Source organism: Curcuma longa, chromosome 5 (assembly GCF_044706935.1).
Source record: "Curcuma longa cultivar G26 ecotype Majalengka, Jawa Barat chromosome 5, ITB_CL_G26_1.1, whole genome shotgun sequence".
NCBI lineage: Eukaryota > Viridiplantae > Streptophyta > Magnoliopsida > Zingiberales > Zingiberaceae > Curcuma > Curcuma longa.
This window is the reverse complement of record NC_133865.1, coordinates 6,793,112-6,817,914: the sequence shown is the minus strand read 5'-3', so window position 1 is coordinate 6,817,914 and position 24,803 is coordinate 6,793,112. Positions and strand designations below refer to the sequence as shown.

General features: G+C 40.4%; 1 protein-coding gene and 1 pseudogene across 1 annotated transcript; one reads left to right on the top strand and one right to left on the bottom strand.

Annotated features, from left to right (window-relative positions):
- Window positions 1–6,249: 6,249 nt before the first annotated feature.
- On the bottom strand, window positions 6,250–7,774 carry LOC141829783 (small ribosomal subunit protein mL103 (rPPR7)-like; annotated as a pseudogene).
- A 189-nt stretch (window positions 7,775–7,963) lies between these two features.
- On the top strand, window positions 7,964–18,794 carry LOC141829782 (uncharacterized). Its single transcript, XM_074717293.1, has 3 exons — window positions 7,964–8,535; window positions 9,935–10,500; window positions 18,199–18,794. Exons 1-3 carry the CDS (start codon window positions 7,964–7,966, stop codon window positions 18,792–18,794), a joined length of 1,734 nt encoding a protein of 577 aa, XP_074573394.1.
- The last annotated feature ends 6,009 nt before the right edge of the window (window positions 18,795–24,803 follow it).

The window sequence follows — 24,803 nt, the reverse complement described above, 5'->3', positions numbered from 1 at the left end:
TATATGTCTCTTAATAAAAGGAGTGATGAATCCTCTATGGGTTACTCAATCACCTTCGAACACTTCAACTTATACCCAATAATTCTGGATCCACACCTCTGAAGAGACGTTTGCTTAAGATGTCAAAGTATAAGTTTTCATGACCAAGATGACTTGAATACCTCAAGTCGAAGGAAACTTACACTTGAGCTGCAATGAGATCTTCATAGACATGTATAAAATCACATGAAGTATCATGGTAGATCACATCCCATGAACTAGTTACCCTTAACCAACATCCATATGTTAACTCTCAATATCCCAATATTTCCAGTTAGTTAGGATCAACTACTTAGTTAAACTAAGGAGTCTAACGTATACTAATCTTACAGAATTAATGATGTCCAATCTCATCAATTCATCGACTAGGAAATATTTCAATACGTACATAATTACATATGTAGAGATACCCACTAATTGTGATTCAATCACATTTTCTCTCATGTTATGCATTGTATTGTGGACATCATTAATTGAGTTTAAGATCTAATCAGATACATAGAGAATGTACACTCAAATAGTAATTTTATTTATCCAATAAATAGTACATTATCTAAGGTAATTACCTTAGGACACCTCTCAAATATAACTAAAAAAAAGATATTCTATAAAAATAAATCTAATTAATAATTCTCTTAATTTATTATCAGAATATTTAAATAAACTTGAATCGGTCCCTCCACTAGTCGATGAAAATCTAGATAATTAATTTTAAAAGCATTTGGCATTAAATTCCGTTGGGTACTTCAATTTGAAATATCACTTCAATGACTCATAATCGATGCCCAATTGGAATTTATAAGAGATTTTGTAATATTTACATTTTGGATATAATTCTTTCAAATTAAGGAAGAATGATTTTTTAAATTACTTTAGTTCATCATCAATAAATTAAATATTATAGAGATCCATATTCTGAGTGACTACTTTTATTGCCCTTTTGAGACCAAGATGAATCTCCTTCCATTAGAATTGGAGAATTGAAGTTGAAACGATCGAAATTTCAAAATTCAAATACAAGAGTAAAGATGGTGTGAAATCAATAAAATGATTGTCTATTATAGTGTTAGAGAATAACGATTACTAAATCGTAGTCATTGATCGAACAAGTAAGATTAAATCCAGCAGCATAAAAGCAACCATTGCCGATGCCAAAAGGATACTTAATTTTAATATGCCCACATGTTTGGTTAAGACAATTTGAAGGCAGAGTAAAATTCTGATTTGTGTTTTGAATTTGTGGAGCCTTTCACTAGTGTCAATGTAATCAGTAGTAGCAATATCTCAGTGAATCCCATTTGTCCTACTATTCGACTATCTTTACGAGTATATAAAAGAGTAATCTGCAAATTAAATTGAAAGATTGATTAAGAAATCCAGATACATACGTACAATCAAACTAATATTAATTCCAAGAGAAAGCAATCAGTTCATGCACAAATTTTGCATCACTTCCAACTGTGAGTTTACATAACTGTAGATCATTAATCACGAGGTTGCAAATTTATTCGTCGTTTTCTTAATTCTTCCGAAAAATGGAACAGTCTATAATAATTAATTAACAAAATACAGAGAAAACTTAATTAATCTGCTTGGAATAATTTTTTAGAAAACATGCATGAATCATGTTAAAACTTGAAAAACGTAATGAATGTCTAAGAAGTAGTTAGAAAAAAATAAGCTGTTTCCAGAAAGAAAGAAAAAAACACTAACTCTCCATTTTCTACAAGCACTAATCTGGAGTGCCATAAGCACTAATCTTCATTTACTGTAGTTTTTTAAGACAAAACTCCGATCCCATTCATTCTGGTTGTATCAAAAAACATTTAAACGCTTTATATATCTATGTCGAACTACAGCTGATCATGATCGTTGGTATTAAATAAAAGGAATATTGGTTGAGTACGATAAGGAAAAGCAAGAAGGATGCACTCACCAGTCACCACTGCTAATATTTCTGCATAAATTAAACTTGGCGAACTAATCGTCTCTTGGCTAATTACGTCCCTTGCTCCTTCGATGTCTCCAACGAATGCAGAATGGATTCTTATAGAGGTGAGTTTTGGCTTCCATTAAGCATTAATGACCATAGGATAATCATCAAATAATTGCATTCCCAACTAAAACAATAAATTAGCAGTGGACTTGACTTCAAATTAAACGTAAATAACGGGCTGAGTAATAGCAATCATACATGCTGATTTTCCATGGAAGAACTAAGAAGCATAGCCAGATGTTCTTTGAAAGGTTAGCTTTGTGGAATTTCAATCATACATGCTGATTTTCCATGGAAGAAGATTAGTCGGATGTTTTTTGAAAGATTAGTTTTGTGGAGTTGACTGACTTCCAAAGTAAGGCTATACTTCTACTTGGAACATCAATTTAATTGGCTTTCCATTTCCACGCTACTATTAGTCACTACATTTACTGCTGTTGCTTAGCTAACACGGCCGTACGTCACCGTTAAGATACAAAAAGACTTAACTATAATTCTGAACATATCTAATATTTTCTAATTGAAACACCTTTTAATAAAAAGGGGTAGCCACTCATTTTTGTCATAGTGGTGTTGCAAAAGATGTAAACATAATTTGTGATTGAATATTGTCATTACAAATGTTCAACCATCTACAGTTACCTAATAATAATTAAAAGAATTTTTTTTAAAAAAAAAACATATCAAATTATGTAAATAGTCAATAAAAAAACACATCTTTTTCAAAAAGAAATCAAAGGGATGTTATTCTCTTTATTCTAATGTTATTGTAATAGCTATTGGTAGTTGCTACAATGTATAAAAATTATTCGATAGCTATTATAACATATATATAGCAACTACCGAATAGTTACTACAATGTTGTTCATTATCTCCAACGCTATTGTAGAAGTTATGACGACTAACTGTTATAACGTGTAGAAGCAACTTTGCAACTGCTACAACGTGTAACACCTAATATAATATTATTATAATATTACTACTTAGATAGCTAATACAACCGTTTTAAAATAGTTTTTATCAATTTAAAATGATTTTAATAAAGTTTAAATAATTTTGACCAAGTTGATCTTATATTTTAATATAATAATATTCAAAGTTTATAATTTATGGTTTAAGATTTTATAGTTTAGGATTTACCAGCTATAACGTAAAATTTTAATTATTTTACTTTAATCAAAATTATTATACATAAAGCATTATTATATCAAAATATTCTTTATCAACTTGGTCAAAATTGCTTAACTTTATCAAAATCGCTCTAAGTTGATCAAAATCATTTTAAAATAGTTGTAGCAGTTATCAATTGTAATAACTACTTAGTAGCTGCTACACAATTGTAGCTAAACTCTAAATTCTAAATTTTAAATTCTAAAACATTGAATTTTAAACTCTAAACACTATATATCAAAATACTATTTATTAACTTGGCCAAAATCATTTTAAAACAATTGTAGCAGCTATCCAAGTAGTTGCTACACACTTGTAAAACCTACTAGATAGCTACTGCAATACTATAATAATATTATATTTGATGTTACACATTGTAGCAGCTATAGAATAACTTCTACATGTTATAATAATTAGTCGTAGTTGCTATAATAATATTGGAATAAGAGATATTTTTCATAATAAAATATTTGATGGAGTATTTTTTTTAAAAAATCATCCTTTTAATGATTTATATAATTTGGAACCTCTTAATTTTTGGCCATAATTATTCAGCTATAGACTTGACTTTGAACGATAACGTGATGAGTACGACCACTATTATTTCCATAAAAGAAAGAATTCCATATATCCCCGAGGCTACGGTGCAGCAGTAGGGCCCTCTCAGTTTTTAAGACATCTAAGGATCAAGTTCTAACTTTGGTAAATTTAACCGATGAATTTTTCTTAATGGGTGGTTAACCTAAGAACGTTGGGTGCTCATAGACCGTCCGCTGCAAGTGCTTCTTGAGTTATCCTAGTAATCAATGAGAAACTTTCGTAGAGTTAGATTGATCATCCTTAAAGTTAGTCGGCATAAATTGGATATATGATGCCAACTAAAAAAAATCCATATAAATTAATTTCCTGATTAATTATCAGATGTATACGTTATATTTAATAATGTGATGTGAAATTTCAATAATGCATCCTGATTTTCCACAGAAGAAGAAGAATAATATTGGGATGTTTTTCTGAAAGGTTAGTCTTGTGGAGTTGACTGACTTCCAAACTAAGCCTATAATATACGTCTACTTTGAACTTCAATTCAATTAGCTAGCTTTCAATTTCCATACCGCTATTAGTCACAATATTCACAAGTTGTTTAGCCAACATGGCCCTCACCATTAAAACAAAAGATATCACAAATCTTGACGACTAGCTTGTTGAGGTTTCAAGTCTGAGCTATAAATATTCTTCTCAATATATCTAAGAGCTTTTGCGATCACTAATTATTGCCATAATTGTTTAGATAAATAGAGAAAATCTAATCATAATTTTGCCATTGAATATTATCGTCACAAATGTTCAACCATCTACTAAAACCTAATAATGGTTAAAGGTTCTTGCAAAATCTATAATGATTTCAAAATGTAAAACTACTTTAAAAAATTAAATAACTTGGTACAGTTTTACAAATAATCAGGTAATAATCAAATCAAGCAAGCTATGCTAATGATCTATTAGCCAAATGGATAAGCAAACCAAACTAATCAAGTGATGACGGATGGGGCAAGCTAAGTTGGGAAGCCAACCAAGCCAAGAGGATGAATTTGGCAATCAAGTGAGTTGACTAGACCAAATGAATCAAGATAGTCAAGCTTGAAAGCCAATTAGGAAAATTGAATAGGTCAACTGAATCAAGTCAACTAGATGGGGTAAGCATGTTAGACCATATGAGTCAATCAACTGTTAGAACCTCTAGTTTGGAATTTCACTTGCTAGGCCTCTAATTCAGGGCTTCAACTACCAACATGGCCGAGTTGCATACTTTTCAAATAGATCAGTTATAACAAATACAAACTAGTTTTGTCTAATTTAAACATAAAATCATAGATTTAGCCAAGACAACAAAATGAGCCCAACTCAAGTACGACTGGATCAACAACCTCCCCTTAAGTTTCCGAAAGACGATTGTACGCACAATCTTCCCAATTGCCCTAACAACTTGCCTTCACATTGTATCATGTCTTGAGAAGATGATACAATGAAGCTTCAAGTCTATGCAAGCAGTTTCCATGATCTTCAGGCCATGCTTGCCTTTACATGGTATCATGTAAGATTCAGGAGATGATAACCATAGGAAGCTTCCAGTCTATGTAAGCACTTTCTAGAATCCTTGACCTTGTTTGCCTTTCATGTAATCATGTTGGCTTCAAGAGATGATACCATAACAAGAGATCTCAGCATCCAAGTCGTTACAAAGAAAATAACCTACAATCCAATGGAATGAACCTACAGATCAGACGCCATCATTACTAGAGCTGATAACTTTAGGCTGCATATCATCACCAATAAGAACACTGCTCATCATGCATGCCTATTTGAACCAATCAATACACCAAGTTATGATTTTCCTTTTTTTAGAAGTTGAAGAGCCAGAAATTCAACTAAATGGATAAAAATAATAATAAATGCACGAAGTAAACTCATGTACAAGAACAAAACTCAACATCAAGTTATCCTGGATAATAAAACAGGCAAATAAAACTAGGTAAAAGAAACAGAGATAGAAAAGGACATGATAAATAGAACTGTATAATTCAAACTTATTTAGATCAAGAGATTTCGTTTGTTACAAGGAACATTTGATTAGAAACCATGATAATCATTCACCTGATACTTAACTGAAATCTGTGAATAAAATGAGAGCACCAATTAACAGTGAGAATTAAGCATAATAATATATATTTGACAATAAATTAAACAAAGCAATGTATATTTGACAATTACCAGAACTACTATTCTTCTCTATAAGCATTCAAGAGATACAATGTATCAAAATCACAAAAATCCCATGATACCACAATGAGGAACTAATTGAGCCGATTTAATCACTCAGTTAGTTGGAGTGGGCAGGCTAATGGATGCTAAATAAATGAAAAGTTATTGAATGAGATTTGTTTAGTTCTCATACGCCAACAGAGATTATAACAAAAAAAAAAAGAACTAAACTAATTGTGTTACACGACTCTGATGAAATCCATAACAGGGAACTCATCTGCCTACAAAGAGAGTTCACCTTCAAGCTTGTCCCATGCATCCAGGGCATCACCTTTAACTACCGTTCTCATTTGTGCTACAACATCCTTTGCTTCGTCAATTCTTGAATCCTTCAGCAGACCATCAATCAGTGCTTTCGCAACCTTGAATGGTGGCACATATTATTATTCAAGCACTCTTTGCAGACCTCCAGTGCTTCAGCAAACTCACCTTTCTCAACCAAACTACAAACCAAGATGACATATATATGTGCATTAGGTGACACACCCTCACTCCTGTTTGTCATCTTCATGACCTTCATCCTCTTGAAAACCTTCAGTGCAACATCGACGTCTCCTTCTGTTGTGCATCCACTAATTATGGTAATAAAAGTGGTCAAGTTCGGGCGGATCCCCTTTGAAATAATCACATCCAGCAATTTTTGAGCTTTAAGCGTCTTCAAATCTCGACAGAATTTGGATATCCTACAATTATTGTAGGTAACCACATTTGGCTCCAACCCAGAACTCATGATTTGCTTGAGAATTTCTTCAAACTGATCATCTTTTCCATTTTTTAAGTATCCACTCAAAAGAGTATTGAAAGAGATGATATCCAGAGCAATTCCTTTCTGAGCCATTTCGTCAATCACATCGCGTGCAGCTTCAAGATCGCCTTTTTAGCACAATGCCTGAAGGAGGACATTATAGGAATAGGAGACAACTCCAGGAACGACGTCGAGCTCCTTTGATGCACGGTTAGAGGTCTCGATGACGAGGTCAAATCGGCGATTGTGGCAGTAGGCGGAAAGGAGGGCGGACAGGGATTTGTCGGAGAGGGGCCCGCCAAGGAGTTGAGGAATTCGGTTGAAGGTGGCCGTGGCGTGATCCAGCATGCCAACGGAAAAGTAGAGAGAGATGAGGCGGATGATAAATAAAGCCCTCGGTTTTGGGAGACTTGGATCGGATAGGAGGGAGGAGAGAAGGCGGTCGACAAGGTCGGGGCGGCGAGCGCGGGCGAGCTTGTGGACGGAGAGGGAGAAGAGAGCGCGGAAGCTGGGGAGGTGCGCGGAGGACTGGAAGAGGTCGGCGATGCGGTCGGGGTCAGATTCGGAGAGGATCGCGCATTTGAGGGCAGAGATGGTATTGCGACCGGTGGAAGCGGAGGGATCGGAATGTGCGGCGAGGGCGGAGAAGGCCGCTCGGAGGGTAGATACGAGGTCACCGGAATGACGCCGGAGAAGGAGAAGCCGGGCATGGAAGGAATGGAGACGGTGGATCTGGAGAGTGGAGTTAACGGTAAACTCAAGGGTCGGTTTATATAGGGACTCGTCGTTGGCCCAAACCGAACTGAACTAACAGAGCACGAGGTCCTAAATTATTGGTTATGATTTTAATATTTCGTTTTATAAAATATATTTTAAAAAAGCTTTGGAAAATATATTAAGCAAATTAATTCCTTACAATTTAAATGTTAAAATCCAATTAAAAATAAAATAACTTTGATATGGAAAATGGTTTTTGCCATTCAACTACGTACGCTAGCCATGACTCTGTTTTTTAGAGTGAGAAGGAAAACAGAGGAAAACTACTACGTACGCTTTCAATTCTGATTTTTAGTTAATGTATAAGATGGAATTAATCACTGAAGCTATATATAACCAATCCAATCCTTCATTAAATCTATCATTCTACATCCATTTAATCAATTTAAGCAAAGAGAAAGAGACAGACAGCAATGGCTTCTTCTGCTTCTCCTCTGTTTCAACTCATTGTCATGTTGATCGTTGCAGCTTTGGCGCTCGTCCATCCTGCTGCCTCCCACCGCCCGCTCATCGGAGCCTGCCACGCCAGCGGCTACCTCCCAGGAAAGTCCGGCCACTGCGACCCCGGCTACGACTCCGACTGCTGCCAACCTGGCAAATCCTACCCGCAGTATCGCTGCTCGCCGCCCGTCTCCGGCAATACCCGCGCTCAATTGACCGTCAACTGCTTCGAGGAGAACTGCGATGGCGGCGCCCCGTCGGAGTGCGACGGGCAGTACCACAGCGACAAGGACCTGGTGGTGGCGCTGTCGACGGGGTGGTACAACGGCGGCAGCCGCTGCCACAAGATGATCAGGATCAACGGGAACGGGAGGAGCGTGGTGGCGAAGGTGGTGGACGAGTGCGACTCTGTGAATGGGTGCGACGACGATCACGACTTCCAGCCTCCCTGCCCCAACAACGTGGTGGACGGTTCGCCGGCGGTGTGGGCGGCGCTGGGAATCGATACCGACGTGGGGGTTTATGACATCACTTGGTCCGATGAGTGAGAAGACAAGTATTTAATTAGTTGGGTCCAGTTCTGAAGAGAAAAAAGAAATATTATATAATTGTAATCACGAAGATAAATAGTTATACATGTATGTGATTAATGAGTGTTAATTACCATGTAAACAATATAAAATGAAGTATGTTAAGCCTTTATTTTGTAATTTCTAAAGAAACCCTTCTCTCTCACACTTAACCTTTTTTTTTCTTTTCAGTACAAGTTTTTTACTTTTTTTCTTACAAGTTCTCTACTAAGCTAAGTTGCATGACATACAAGGAAGGAAGACATATTCACGTGAATAATCTATCAAAGTTTATAATAGTTGTGCCCCAAGAAACCTATTGAGTCGTTCTATATTCTTACTGTCAGATTTGTTGTTTAAGTCACAAATGGTTACGCAAAGTTCACAACTATTATACTGTCAGAAACTATCAAAAATAGTTTATTTGTTGTGTTCCACACAACCTATAAAGTCATCATGTATCTTTGTTTTTCAATTTTGAAAACTACTACGTACATCATCAAAATACTATTCTTAAGACTTCATTTGGTCTATAAATTGTGCAATACAAAGACCAAATATTCTTTAGGATTAGATAAAACTAATTGCCTTTACTTTGCACTAAGTAAGACAATTCAGAAAACAAGAGAAAGAAGAGCAAGAAAGTATGTTTGTTTTTCATCCAACTTAGCCCTTTTATAGATTATCATGACATTGAAATGACCAAGGGTTGTGACTTTTCTCAAGTGTTATTACTTTTCCCAAAAGTCACAATTTTTCTCAAAAGTAGCAACTATATATTCCTTTGAATTATTTCAATTATTAAAATATCTAACACATCAATACAAACTGTCCAAATTTTAAAGTTATTGTTTTCCTTAAAGCTTCTAGAATAGTTATATATATCTTATTAGATTTGTTGTTTGAGTTAGGAATTATGTAGTAGTTTTAGTCAAAATTATTATATGAATCTACATTATCCAATTTTTAAAATTAATTATTCCTTTGTAGTATTCCCTGTAAAGCCTTTAATTTAAAGGGGCATATGATGCTTCCTTTAAATGTTTGGACATTAGTAGGCTACTTTGTTCTTGATGTAAAGTGTCAGCAGCTAAACTGGGATTAATTCTCTGCCATTGTAACTGTGTTCATGTCTACATTGATGGTCCGTTTGTTGTTTGTGGGAAATTTCGAAATTAATCAAAATGCTACACAGAGGAGATTGCATATAAAGGTTTAACAGACTTCATTTTATATTGTTTACATGGTAATTAACACTCATTAATCACATACATGTATAACTAGTTATCTTTGTAATTACAATTATATAATATTTCTTTTTTCTCTTCAGAACTTGGCCCATTAAATATTTGTCTTCTCACTCATCGGACCAAGTGATGTCATAAACCCCCACGTCGGTATCGATTCCCAGCGCCGCCCACACCGCCGGCGAACCGTCCACCACGTTGTTGGGGCAGGGAGGCTGGAAGTCGTGATCGTCGTCGCACCCATTCACAGAGTCGCACTCGTCCACCACCTTCGCCACCACGCTCCTCCCGTTCCCGTTGATCCTGATCATCTTGTGGCAGCGCCTGCCGCCGTTGTACCACCCCGTCGACAGCGCCACCACCATGTCCTTGTCGCTGTGGTACTGGCCGTCGCACTCCGACGGGGCGCCGCCATCGCAGTTCTCCTGGAAGCAGTTGACGGTCAATTGAGCGCGGGTATTGCCGGAGACGGGCGGCGAGCAGCGATACTGCGGGTAGGATTTGCCAGGCTGGCAGCAGTCGGAGTCGTAGCCTGGGTCGCAGTGGCCGGACTTTCCTGGGAGGTAGCCGCTGGCGTGGCAGGCTCCGATGAGCGGGCGGTGGGAGGCAGCAGGATGGACGACGCGCACCAAGGCTACAACGATCAACATGACAATGAGTTGAAACAGAGGAGAAGCAGAAGAAGCCATTGCTGTCTGTTCTCTTTGCTTAAAATTGATTAAATGGATGTAGAATGATAGATTTAATGAAGGATTGGATTGGTTATATATAGCTTCAGTGATTAATTCCATCTTATACTGTTACGGTCGTAAGGATACAGGTCCGGACCCGACTGAGAGACGTGGCCGAGTCGAGTCAACCATCCGGGGATAGTCGGCAGAAGCACTAGGACCCGGATCCGGGTTCCCAGGTAACCGCCCCGAGAGTCTCCGCCCAAGCCCGACAGCATGGTGGGCCCATCAAGGAGAAGAATAATATCACCGGGCCGACTCCCAGATAATCCGAGTGGGTGGCACACCCGGCTCACCGATTCCCGGATAGCCCGACTCCGTAGCACCCTTGACTGGGCAGCATCTCCGATTCGACCCAGGGAGTCGGGGCCGAGTCGTACGCCCTACCACTGACCACTCCATTCCTTGTCCTAGGACCGCTCCAACGGACAAGCATGCCACGAGGTATGGCGACGCGCCGCCGGACGTACACCTCTGACAACGGTGTGCCCCCAACATTAAAGGCACCACTCCTCTCCCGTACAGAAAGTACCCGCACAGTGAGGTTCACCTTGCTGTGCTCAGGGTACGGATCTCCTCTTCCTTATATAAGGCGACCCCCTGTGAAGGGGCGAGGTATGTTCTGGTCACTGGCTTACTACTTCTACTCTCATTTTACTCTCCTGCTGTTGCTGACTTAAGCATCGGAGTGGTCTCGCCGGTCCCGCCGGCCAGCCATCTCACGGTGTCTGTGATTGCAGGTCTCCGGCGATCAGAAGCTAGTTTCAACCATTTTCCCGCACAGTGCATCTGAGGAAGTGACGTGTGCGCCCAGCGGAGTTCTTGACGGGAACATATTTTGGCGCCGTCTGTGGGAAACGAACCCACGACCACGTGGTTCGAACGGACTCGGGGGGGGGGGGGGGGGGGGAGATGTAGAAGAATTGGGGGTGCCACCCCTTGTTGGAAGAAGGATACCCGATCAGGAAAGGGAGGCCTGGTCTCGAGTTGAAGAAGAAGACGCCCTCTTTCTTCATCTTCTTCGGATAAAAGAAAAAGTGGAATACTGCGGGGTCTAAGGGGATTCGGTGCATGCGGAAGACTAAGACGACTCCACAAAGGAGTCGGAAAGAATTCGGGGCAAGTTGGTTCAGTGGAAGCTGGAAGTACTCGGCCACTTCTTGAAAAAAGGCAGGAATCGGGAATCGAAGTCCCCCCTCTAGCTGACCATAGAAGAAGGTGGCGTACCCGGGTGGGGGAGTGTGGAGACGATGGTGGGGCTCGGGAACCTCTATCCTATACTCACTCGGGATTTCGTACTTCAGACGCATCTTCGAGCGGGTTCTCTCGGTGAACTTGGTGACTTCGGACTCGTACCAAGGACCGGTAGGCGGAACACTCTCAGACGGTGTCCCCGTCGACGGAACACTCGCGGACGGTGCGTCCATTGACGGCACAGACCCCTCAGAAGCCATGGATACCAGAAAGGACCTAGGACGACGCTGCTAAGGAAGGAAAAAGGGACTCAGCGAGAGAAGAAAGCTTACTTGAGGCAGTAAAGGAAGCGGCAGCGAGAAGAAAACCAGAGAGAACGCAGAGAAGGAGATGAAGACGGCGAGGAAAGGCGCTGTTGCGCCAACCCCTCCCCTACTTATACCAAACCCTAGCGAAGCTCAGCCGTCCGATCAGACAGTCGAAAAAGGCGGGATCTCCTGGCGGCCGTCCGATGACGCAGATTTCCGAGGCGTGATACGGCGCAATTATGGCGATGATTCGGCTGTCCCATCGGACACCCCGCCGCAGTAAAGCACCCCATGCCGATCATGTGCGCCGACCGAGTCATCCAATGTCTACCCGACACGTGGCAGCCCTTCACTGGCAGTTTGGCGCAGGAATATCAAACGGCGTAACTCGACTCGGACTCGGTCTAGTCAGTCGAACACACGTCTCCTTCGACTAGACTAGCGGGAAGGCTGATGTTACGGTCGTAAGGATACAGGTCCGGACCCGACTGAGAGACGTGGCCGAGTCGAGTCAACCATCCGGGGATAGTCGGCAGAAGCACTAGGACCCGGATCCGGGTTCCCAGGTAACCGCCCCGAGAGTCTCCGCCCAAGCCCGACAGCATGGTGGGCCCATCAAGGAGAAGAATAATATCACCGGGCCGACTCCCAGATAATCCGAGTGGGTGGCACACCCGGCTCACCGATTCCCGGATAGCCCGACTCCGTAGCACCCTTGACTGGGCAGCATCTCCGATTCGACCCAGGGAGTCGGGGCCGAGTCGTACGCCCTACCACTGACCACTCCATTCCTTGTCCTAGGACCGCTCCAACGGACAAGCATGCCACGAGGTATGGCGACGCGCCGCCGGACGTACACCTCTGACAACGGTGTGCCCCCAACATTAAAGGCACCACTCCTCTCCCGTACAGAAAGTACCCGCACAGTGAGGTTCACCTTGCTGTGCTCAGGGTACGGATCTCCTCTTCCTTATATAAGGCGACCCCCTGTGAAGGGGCGAGGTATGTTCTGGTCACTGGCTTACTACTTCTACTCTCATTTTACTCTCCTGCTGTTGCTGACTTAAGCATCGGAGTGGTCTCGCCGGTCCCGCCGGCCAGCCATCTCACGGTGTCTGTGATTGCAGGTCTCCGGCGATCAGAAGCTAGTTTCAACCATTTTCCCGCACAGTGCATCTGAGGAAGTGACGTGTGCGCCCAGCGGAGTTCTTGACGGGAACATTAACGCGCTATCTAGCTCCATGCGTGAAACTAGCTAGTGGACAGTACTTTACTCGTGCGGTCATCTACGTAACTCACTTAGAGCTTACATGATTGTCTATGTAGATTTTCTATCTCTGCAGCTATATAAAGCCTAGCGAAGATATGATCTCCTTCTAGCTCTCAAACAGAAGTTACTCTTCTCCTTGATTATTGCTTTCTCCCTAGCTCGCTAGCATTCACACGAGGTCATTTACTTCTGTTCAGAGTTGACTTAATCGTTGGAGCGCCACGTCGGCAACATCAGTTCCCGCTAATGCACTTTGATTCACAGGCTACCAAGTTCCGAACAGTCAAAGGAAGGGCTCTATTGAAGTTGCAAGGAGGAAGGGAGAGGACATTAAGGATTCCATCACAAAGGAATATATCCTTACAATGTCAGAACACAGAAAACAAAGAACTGGCACAGAATAAGTTTTGAAACAAATATATCAGATCACAAATAATAGTGATTTAAATATGCAGTCAGGAAACCTCTATGAACTGGCAATAGAAGATAGAGACTACCATCCGTGCAAGAGATCCCATAATTAATACATTTTCCCTTTCATGTTATGTACAGAGCCTTTTGCTGTTCATTTAGCAAATCCTACTGAAATGTCTTCTTCCACCTTAATTGGCTTACTCATGTTGTTGAATGCAAATGAGCTTACTCATGTTGTTGAATGGAATTGGCAGTTGTGTTGATCCAACAATTGGGTCCTATCAGTCGATGGCTCGAGTTTACAACGTTTCCTTCATACTTATCAATTGAGTCTGAGCAATGGAACCCATCAAACATAATTAGGATATATAAGAATTAAAGATGGACAAGAATCTATATATATATATATATATATAGTTTGTAAAAACCACCTGTTGCATATATAAAATTGATGCTCTATAGTTGGTCTCAAAAACATATATAGCTAGATATTGATGAAGATATAATTAATATTATAAAGGGAAAATAATCGGGAGAAGTATCACTACAAAAATAAAGGCAATTTGTGATGAAATTTATGATGAAAAAAATTTTCATTGCAAAACTATTTGACGACGAAAATATTTTCATGAATAATAGCTTATCGTAAAATTCTACGATAAAAAAATATTTATTCATTGTCAATTTCGCGACGAATAAAGTTTTCATCGTCAAATTCGTCACAAGTTGACGACGAAACTATTTTCGTCGTAAAATTGAGTAATTATTAATCTGGGGCGAAAATAAATTTTTGTCACAAAGTTTGCAACAAAACATATTTTCATCGCAAACTATGCGACGAAAATATATTTTATCGCAAACTATGCTACGAAAATATATTTCGTCGCTATGGAGGGGTGAAAATTATTCATGGAAAATAGATGAGATTTACGACGAACACAGATTTCGTCGCCAAATTAGCGATGAAAACTTATTTTCGTCATCAAAGTTTCGATAGGATACAGTATGTTACGATAGTTTTGCGACGAAACTATATTCGTCATAAAATTCATCGCAAATTAGTACAATTTTCTATAGCTTCTATTCGTTTATCCTGTTTACATCAAAATAATACTTCAACTTTACAACACAAATATTAAACACATCTTATGCATTATTCAAAACAAACAACTAACATATCCAATTCAATATATGATGCAGGAGCATTCAGCAACACGATTAGTTCATGTCTTTCGATATAATTATATTTTCTCCGAGCTGTGACAAGAAGAACTCGAGGCTACCAACCTCCCGTTTGAGCCTTGAAAGGATGATTGAGACTATCAACAAGAAAGATGATCAATTCGTGACATTCTGATGTTATACTCGTTAGCGGATCAACAAAGATTTCTAAAGTCTAGCAACTACTAGAAAATTTTGCTGAATTGATATCAGATGATCTTCTTCTTGAGCGACCATCTGACACTACTTTAAACTCGAGGATGTTAAAATTAGCCCTTAGTGTCAATTCGGAATGAGATGGACTCGAGTTGGACTCGAGTTGGACTCAAGTCAGCTCAGATTGTGTGAGACTCGAGTTGGACTCAAGTCACACAAGCCAAATTCGAATTTGATTAAATGGTTATCATGCATGAGATGCATGATCATTAAAAGCTGCATGATCTTCCTTAAAAGAAGAGAAAGATTAGTATGCATGAGATGCATGATCTTTATTGAAAGGGGAAAAGATCTTCTTGCATGAGATGCATGGGAATTGATAAAATATTAATTTCGGAATTAATATTATATTAATTTCCCCCTTCATCCATTATATCTCATGGTGGGCTATAAAAGAGGGTGAGAGGCTCTTGATGAAGAGGTTGTTGGTTGCTCTTGCTCTCCCTCTTCTTCTCTTCTTCTTCTTGGCCGAACCCTACCTTTGTGGCTAGCACCACAGTTGGGTTCTTCTCCATATCAGTGTTCGTGTGGATACCGTAGAGGCACGAACGCACTAATCGTGTTGAGATCTGCCGACCTTGAAGGCAAGAGTTGCTGTCGGGATTGCGAAGGGCACGCATCGAAGGTAAACTCGATTCTAGTAGGTAGAATCATCAAACGAGTATGTTTTCGCATGGATCTTCTGGAGGGATCCTGTTTTTCGCTGCGTTATATGCGGTTTAATCGGTTTTTTGCGCATATAGATCCCTACAGAGGACGAGTTCTTTTAACCTAGGGCGACTGATGCAGGAAGATCTAAAGATTAGGTCGTGTGAGATACTGCAGAAGATCAATGATAATACATACATGTGTGCCTTCCGAGTCACTTGAAGACTTCCAATATTTTTAATGTGAAACATTTGAGTCCGTGTTCGAAGGATGCTGATGATACTTCTATGAACTCGAGGATGAATTTTTTTCAACTTGGGGCAACTGATGCAGGAGGATTTAAAAATTTTTATTATTAATTTTGATAATTTTTATTTTTAATAATTTTTAAAATTATTAGTATTTAGAGTAGCTTTGAAAAGTTATATTTTTTTATTTTAGAATTTTTTAAATCCATCTAGGATTTTTAGGATTGAGTTTGTTAAGAAATTTTCTTAGGATTTTATATTTAGAGTCCGTTTAGGTTTTTTAGTATTTCGAGTCTATTAAGAAATTTTTTTTATTAGAAAATTTTCTTTTCGAGTTTATTAAGAAATTTTTCTTTTCAAATTTGTTAAAAAATTTTCCTTTTAATTAGGAATCTTTCTTAAGATTTTAGTCTATATAAACATATTATGAGTTGATGTTTAAGGAAGAAGAAGTTTATTGGTTTAATAATATTTTCGGCAATGCCGTTATTTTCCTATCTCTTATTATTCTTTTGAATCAACAGGTTTTAGAAGATTATTTTCGACGTTCGCAATTGAATCAACGGATTTAATATTGCCCCTGAGATAATCGTTATCCCATCCGGCGTCAATAATATACACTTTTAATTCCATCTGCATATAATTTTACTACATCTCAACTTCTAAGACCGTTCGTTTGTCTATATTTGCTGAATTTATAATTTGGAGCATGATTTTTCATTCTGGCTTGAGATATGTGCTCAAGGGAAATAAATGATGGTTATTGTTGATTTTTAAAGATAAATCTTTCTAATATGGTAATGTCATTTCATATACCTAAGTAGATTTTCTTGAATTTTCTCTGTTAAGTAACTCAGTTTAATCTTTGTTCCGGCTCCTTGCCGACGATAGTTACGCCACCAGACAATATAAGGCCGCGTCAACCGGCAATTCCACGTCGATGAGAAGGGCCTGAAGAAGCAAACACTGAACGAACGGATTAGCAAGGCGCCAAGGAATCCCGGCGTGGCCACTCCGATGCTCAAGTCAGGGATAGAGATAAATGAAGTGGTAATGCGTGTAGAGAGAACTCAAGATGGTTGATTGTCATACCTGCGGGATTTATATAGAGGTGGCGGGAGTGATATCCTCGGATCTCTATATTTGCAATTGGTGGTGGAGGCAAGATCGTCGGATCAATCTTGTGACAGATTCCGCGTATCTGATGGTTTAGCAGCGTAAACTATCTTCTCTGGATGGCTGGGATCGTGTGGGACCAAGTAGGAGGACTTGGTCTATATCTTAATGCTTGTAGGTAAGTTATTAAGCTTGACGAACAGGTCAGTGTGGTGATTTGTTGGCTTCAATCCAGCTACTTGAGGTCGATAAGGGCTGACTCGTATATGTGTGGTCGGGATGTGCAGGTATACAATAAACTTAGATGGATTGGGGAGTTGAGCTAGGTATGCTCTGAAACTCGCTATGTAGGCCATAGCTGAAGGAAGTGATGCCGGGACCAGATCATGAGGTCGGCATACGATGTCGGGACCAGGTCATGAGGTCGGTATGTGATATCGAGACCAAGTCATGAGGTCGGTATGTGATATCGGGACCAAGTCATGAGGTCGGTATGTGATACCGGTACTTTGTTGGGCTCGTTGCAAGGAGACGGAGCCTACACATCTTCGTTCTAAGTATCATGGACCGTGACCTTCTTATACTAAGGTCAGCCTGATGCCTAGGGTATTATAGGGACTTGAGTTATAGACCCTGAGGTTAGGGAAAGCTCGGTTTGTATCTTTAATCTTGCGCCGACCTTATAATGAGGTCGGCCATGGATTATCGTGAAAGATTGAGCTCGGTTGAGAGAATTTATGAAGAGATTCGATCTCCTAATGAGGTCGAAGACCAAGCTATAATCTTTTAGGGGCTATAATTTTTTGTCATTCAACTACGTACGCTATCCCTGTCCTTTTTTTTAAGATGATCCGGAAAAGGAAAACTACTACGTACGCTTGCTTTCAATTCAATTCTGATAATTAGTTAACATATATAAGATGGAACCAGTGAATTGAAGCTATATATAGCCAGTCCTTCATTGGATCTATCATTCTGCATCCACTTAATCAATTTAAGCAAGAAATAAGGGAGTCGGAATTAAGCAAAGAGACAGACAGCAATGGCTTCTTCTGATTCTCCTCTGTTTCAACTAATCGCCATGTTGCTCGTTGCAGCCTTGGTGCTCGTCGTCCATCCTGCAGCCTCCCACCGCCCGCTCATCGGAGCCTGCAACCCCAGCGGCTACCTCCCCGGAAAGTCGGGCCACTGCGACCCCGGCTTCGACTCCGACTGCTGCCAGCCTGGCAAATCCTACCCGCAGTATCGTTGCTCGCCGCCCGTCTCCGGCAACACCCGCGCCCAGTTGACCGTCAACTGCTTCCAGGAGAACTGCGACGGAGGCGCCCCCTCGGAGTGCGACGGCCAGTACCACAGCGACAAGGATCTGGTGGTGGCGCTGTCGACAGGGTGGTACCACGGCGGCAGCCGCTGCCACAAGATGATCAGGATCAACGGGAACGGGAGGAGCGTGGTGGCGAAGGTGGTGGACGAGTGCGACTCTGTGAATGGGTGCGACGACGAGCACGACTTCCAACCGCCCTGCCCCAACAACGTGGTGGACGGTTCGCCGGCGGTGTGGGCGGCGCTGGGAATCGATACCGACGTGGGGGTTTATGACATCACTTGGTCCGATGAGTGAGAAGACAAATATTTAATGGGCCAAGTTACGAAGAGAGAATTATTATATAATTATAATTACAAAGATAACTAGTTATACATGTATGTGATTAATGAGTGTTAATTACCATGTAAACAATATAAAATGAAGTCTGTTAAACCTTTATATGTAATCTCCTCTGTAGCAAAATTGTCAGTCAAACGAAGAAAAATCAGGCGAACAACAAAGTTATAATACTTTGGTATCATTTTCATTTTCATTTTTCTTTTTTGTTTTGTTCAAAAATATTTTAAAAATCAATCAATTAATAATGATGATACGGAGGGTGATAAGCCCACAAATGATGTCAATGAGCCTCAAATTAGAATTTATAATCGAAAACCCTTAAACTCACAAGAAAATGTAATATAGGGGCCACGAGTCGTATTTTCCAAGGACTAGTAGAAGACTTGTCTAAATCAAGCTAGGATGTCGTTCTATTTTTAGGTTTTCAAATGTAAATGGGGGTTTTGATATTTTCAATGAAATGTAAATGGATTCAGAATCAAACATGCACATGATTAAGTTTCTAAACAAATCTGATAACAAAACTTCAGAATTTATACAAATCAGCAATTGTAAACTCAACTCTTCCCCTAGCAATTCAGTTTCTAAAAATCTGATTCAGAATCATATTTACTGATACAAAACAATATCACAATGATGAAACGGGTATAATTGCTGAAAATTGATGAAACCTGATACAAAAGCAATGCATGATACGGAACAGTAGCATGGAGATTTTCAGATTCAAGGAAATTCACAAGTTGAGTAATTGAAGCTAAAGAAATTCTAAAGAGATTAACATTCAATTAAAAACTAAAGCCTTAACCAATAAACCGAATTCATGAGTTTCTAATCAAAACACAAATCAGAAATGTGGAATTTCAGAAACAAGAACAGAAGCAAAAATACAGAAACCGATCTCAGATCTTCCCTTCAATGATCAATCTCCTCCTTGCCGTCACACAAGTTTGATCAAAGATCAAAACTACCCGAAAAACTCCTATCAAACCCAGCTTGATTTGATCTGACTGAATTCGATTCAACACAGCTTCGAAAACCCTCCTTGCTTGCGCTGAACAGAGCTCTGTCCAATCTGAAAGTCCAGCCAAAGATTCTTCAAGACGCTTGCGATGCAGTGCTCGAAAACCATCAAGAACATTCAAAGAACCCCTCGGATTGCCCTTGATAGCTCCGATCGATTTAGATCTGAAAAATTCAGCTGGTCATTGCGGCGACAACGACGATCTGAAGAAACCCTCAACAGATGCGATCGCCTCCAATTAATCCCCAAATCTGGATTTGTAGTACTCTCTGGTAGCTGGAGAATGATCTGGAAGAGAAAAATCTAGAGATCCTGCGCTAAACCTACGAAACAGAAAACTGAAAAACGCGAGAACGAAGGTGCTACAGTAACTACGCTACAGTAACCGCGATTTTGCTACAGTGTTCTTTCTCATTATAACTAGCTACTGTAGCAAGCCGGCTCGGTTAAGTTGGTTCAGCCTGTGTTAGCTCAGGTTCAGCCCAATTCATCCAATTAAGCTCCAATTGATCCGATTTCAGCTCCAATTGAATCCAAATCTTGATCATGATGTTTTAGGACTATCAAATTGACCAATTTTGGCTTGACTCGGTCTCTATTTGGCTCAATCGTGGTTCAATTTGGACCCTACAAGAAATCAAGCTCAATTAATATCAAATTAACCATTAAATCACAAAAATTAGAATTAATCATCCAAATATTCAACAAATCATAATTGCAATCAATTCATGTCATTTAGCATTTTATTTTCATGTAGAAATCCAAATTGAATCCATAAAATGTCATAGAAAACCCAACTCATCAGAGGGTCTTTAGAGGCCTGATTTGGTAGGATGGGAGTCAATAATTAGTCCAATCTGATAGATTAATGGGTCAATGGTCAAATCTCATATGACTGATTCAATTGCGATTTTCACCAAGCCACTCGGCACTCGGCTGTCTCAGCCACCGACTCGGCTGTCTTTGCCATCAAGCCACTCGGCACTCGACTGTCACAACCACCGACTCGGCTGTCTCGGCCACCAAGCCACTCGGCACTAAGTTGTCTCGAGCATTGACTTAGCTGTCTCGACCACCAAGCTACTCGGCACTCGACTGTCTCAGCCACTTGGCCACCTAGCTATAGACCTGGCTACTTTTCTCATTCATTCGTACGCTCAATCTCAACCTCGACCGCCCGCCATTGCTCTTGGCCCAAAGCGGCTCAACTGCTTAATCTCTTTTCCAACCTCGATCGACTCTGTCCTGACAAACCTGATCCCTCTATGCCACTCCGACTCTACCCCGACAAACCTGATCCCTCTATGCCACTCTGACACTGTCCTTCCTTGATACCTCCCTATCTAAAGGCAGCCTAGCTATACCTAGCAGCCAGACGCTCAAGCATGCGGGCTTTGCCACAAGAGAGAGACGATTACTAAGTTGTTAGGCTTCTATCCTCTCGGGTTTTCATTCTCAGCTAAAAGATAAAAATGATCTGTATGCCTAAGTCATAGGACGGTTGTTAGGTCTGTGGACCTTGTCCCCTAGATGCTATCCTGTCTGCTCACTTGTCAAAGTTGTACAAAATTTGTCCCCGCAACCACTTCGCGCCTCCGTGTAGATATCTCCCTCAGTGAGTATATAAACTCCAAGACAAGTATGAAAACTCTTTCTAAAATCTTATATCCCGGAAGCACTATTTCTTTTTTTTACTGGACCGACTTGAGCGTCGGAGTAGCTCCGTCGGAAATCCCCGACGCTCTGCTAATCCCCTTGTGCAGTTTCCTTCTTCCTCAAGTTCTTCTCGTCGACAGAACCTCCAACGGTTGAGGTGGCATATCCTTGACTGATAGCTTGACCATCTGCGACATCCAACTGGAACAAATGGTTTAGCATTATTTTGATTAACTTCGAAATTTCCCTACAAGTACAAACAGCAAACGGACCCTCAATGTAGACATGCACACATTGTAATGGCAGAGAATTAATCCCAGTTTAGCTGCTGACACTTTACATCAAGAACAAAATAGCCTACTAATGTCCATACACTAAAAGGAAGCGTCATATGCTACTGCTCGCGACGAAGAGCTCGTGGTTTCCTCAGCCATCGTATGCTCGCCCTTCCTAACGAGCCATTAATTTTCCTTCGGTTCAGTTGCATCAAGATCAGTAGAAACGTTCTTCGTTCGTGCTTCGTGATCAGCTGGACTGCTTGTTCCCTCAGTGACTTGAGCAGATTGTTCTGTTGCATTGAGTGCACTAGCATATGGCCCTTCGTTTACTGGCACAGAGACGTGATGTGTTGCTAGATACCGCTCACTACTTATGTTTCTAAATCGGTTTAGAAGCATTGTCAACGTTACAAGAACCTATAGAGTCACACACAAAGGGTAATTAGGTGGAGATTAGGTTCATATGATGAACCAAGAGGATTAGATTCATGTGATGAATCAAATTGGGTTAAGTGTAATCCAAACTAGACTAGTAGAGTTGATTTGATCAACCTTAGAGATTAGAAGTCAAGTTTGACTTGACTTGAGAAGGAGGACTTTATAGTCAAGTTTGACTTGACTTGGGGGTCAAGTTTGACTTGACTTTGTGTCACATCATCATCAAGTTTGACTTGACTTTTGCCATGTCATAGTCTATGTTGACTTGACTTATGCCACCTCATGGTCAATGCTTGACTTGACCAATTGACTTTGAGTTGAGGTGGCATAAGTGGTGACCAATGATGATGCTCCACATCATCAAAGGTTGCCACCTCATGGAGGTTACATATGAGGTTTGTAACTCATGGCAATTGATGGCATTTAATTGGGATTAAATGGCTTTGATGAAGACTTGAAGTGGTCGGCCACTCTATGTGAGGTTTGGGGTTGATTTTTCATTCTATCTCTCATTCTCTCCTTCTTCCTCCTTAGAGTTCTTCTCCTTCTCCCTCTCCTCTAGTGCTGGCCGAAACTTTGTGGAGGTGCTAGCACACCTTTTGTTTCAGTTTTTCCACTCATCTTGTCTGTGTGGATACCAATTGAGGAGCGGCACTTGACGCTTTCGAGATCCGGCACTGTTTGGACGAGCGGGATACAGGAAGGGCACGTACCGAGGGTAAATGATCTCTTCATGTAGATGTAGAGTTTATGTTAACATGTACAAGCAAATAGTTTTTGTATTTCGCACGAATCCTTTGGCATGGACTTCCGGGGTTTCCGCAACGCAAAAGTGATTTTTACGGCTCGGAAAGTCCAACACGTGCGTCATTGGCCAAAACAGAGAAGGGTGCTGAAAAGAGAGCGATTTCTTTGTTCTGTTCATCCGTCGTGGAAAGAAACTCAACAAGTAAAACAAAATCTAACTTACTGCTCTAATACCATTGTAAGCTTCTGAAATGTTACCTGTTCTTGGTGAAATTATGTTTTGGATCGCTCATGTCCGAGGAACAATTACGAAGGAAATCTCCTCAGATTTTTACAAACCAAATCCCGCGTTCGATGTTCCTGTCCTCTTCTCTGGCAGCCTGGTATTCCCCTCTTCTCCTTCTCTGATTAACTTGCACGCCTCACTTGCATTAGGGCTTTCCTATCCCTTTTAATAGGGAGAGGACGCATCCATCATGGAGTGCACATCGTGCACTCCGTGGGCAGTTACAGAAACTGCCTACACTCAATTCTTACACAAGTTAACAAGTATAGTGATTTCAATCAACTTGAATAAACTAAGAATGATATAACTTCACAAGTTAAGTATTGTTACTCTCACTCTCAAAAGAATTTATAAAGGTAGAGTTCCATTCAATGCTACTCACAACATTACACTATAATATGTTTGCTTATTTTCTACACTCCACTACTGTAAATATAGAAATGCACAAATCAAAAGCACTTATTAGAGTTGCAATGGGACAAACAGGAACCAAAAGAGAAACAATATAGGTGTAAGAAAATAAACCAAAGAGAATAATTTAAAAAATAAAATATTGGAATGATACACATGATGAGTATAACCAAGTAATGCACCACAAATATCCCATCTAAACTTTCTAGCGCTCTACTTTCTCTGTATATTCTCAATGTGATTGGTAAACACACCACCTATCACTTTTCCATAATAAGAATCATCATAAAACTTTGGGTTCATGAGAATCTCCCAATGGTTGCCAAATCAAGATTTACCAATATGTTATCACATTTCAAATAAAAAATACATGACCTATCCATAAGCCAAGTCCTAGTATAGGTTCAGACTCGGCTACTAGCATGATAACTATCATACATTCCATTTGGTTGTACTTCTTCCAAGAGAGATTAGAGTCACCATCGGTGGCTCGAGACCCTCACTTGGTGATGGGAAAGTCTTGAAAAACCGTTCCGATTGATTCTTGTAGAACAAAAATTTTCTCGAAAATGATTTCAAGTTGCCCTTATAGTCGATCAAACGAAGTTTGATCGACGCATTTAGATCATTGGGCTCTTGTGTTTGGTTTACAGGATCCAAGATAAAAAGGATAATTTAATTAACGCGGAAACATTAAATTATACCTTTTCTTCGGACTATTGTGAAGGATGTGGATGACCCCTCGATCTTCTGCTGTATTCCTCTCCTCTTCTCGAACGTTGTATGGGCAACGATCCTTTGAGAATATCTCCACCAGAATTCTACTTCTCCGATAGCTAGCAAGCTTTCCTTCCTTCTCTTTATCTTGGAGAAAAGAGAAGAAGAAGAGTAGAGGCTGGCTGCCGACCAAAGAGAGGTTCCGGCCACCAAAAGGATTTTGTTTCGTGTGTCTCAAACCCTTTGCAAGCCTCCTCTTTTATAGCCTAGCTATCTCATAAACTTGGTATGACTTTTTCTCATTAAGCCTGGTAATCGATCAAGTGGTCGATTACTAGCCTGGTAATCGATCAGGTGATCGATTACCAGCCTCCGTATTACGGAGCTTTGGTAATCGATCAAGTGATCGA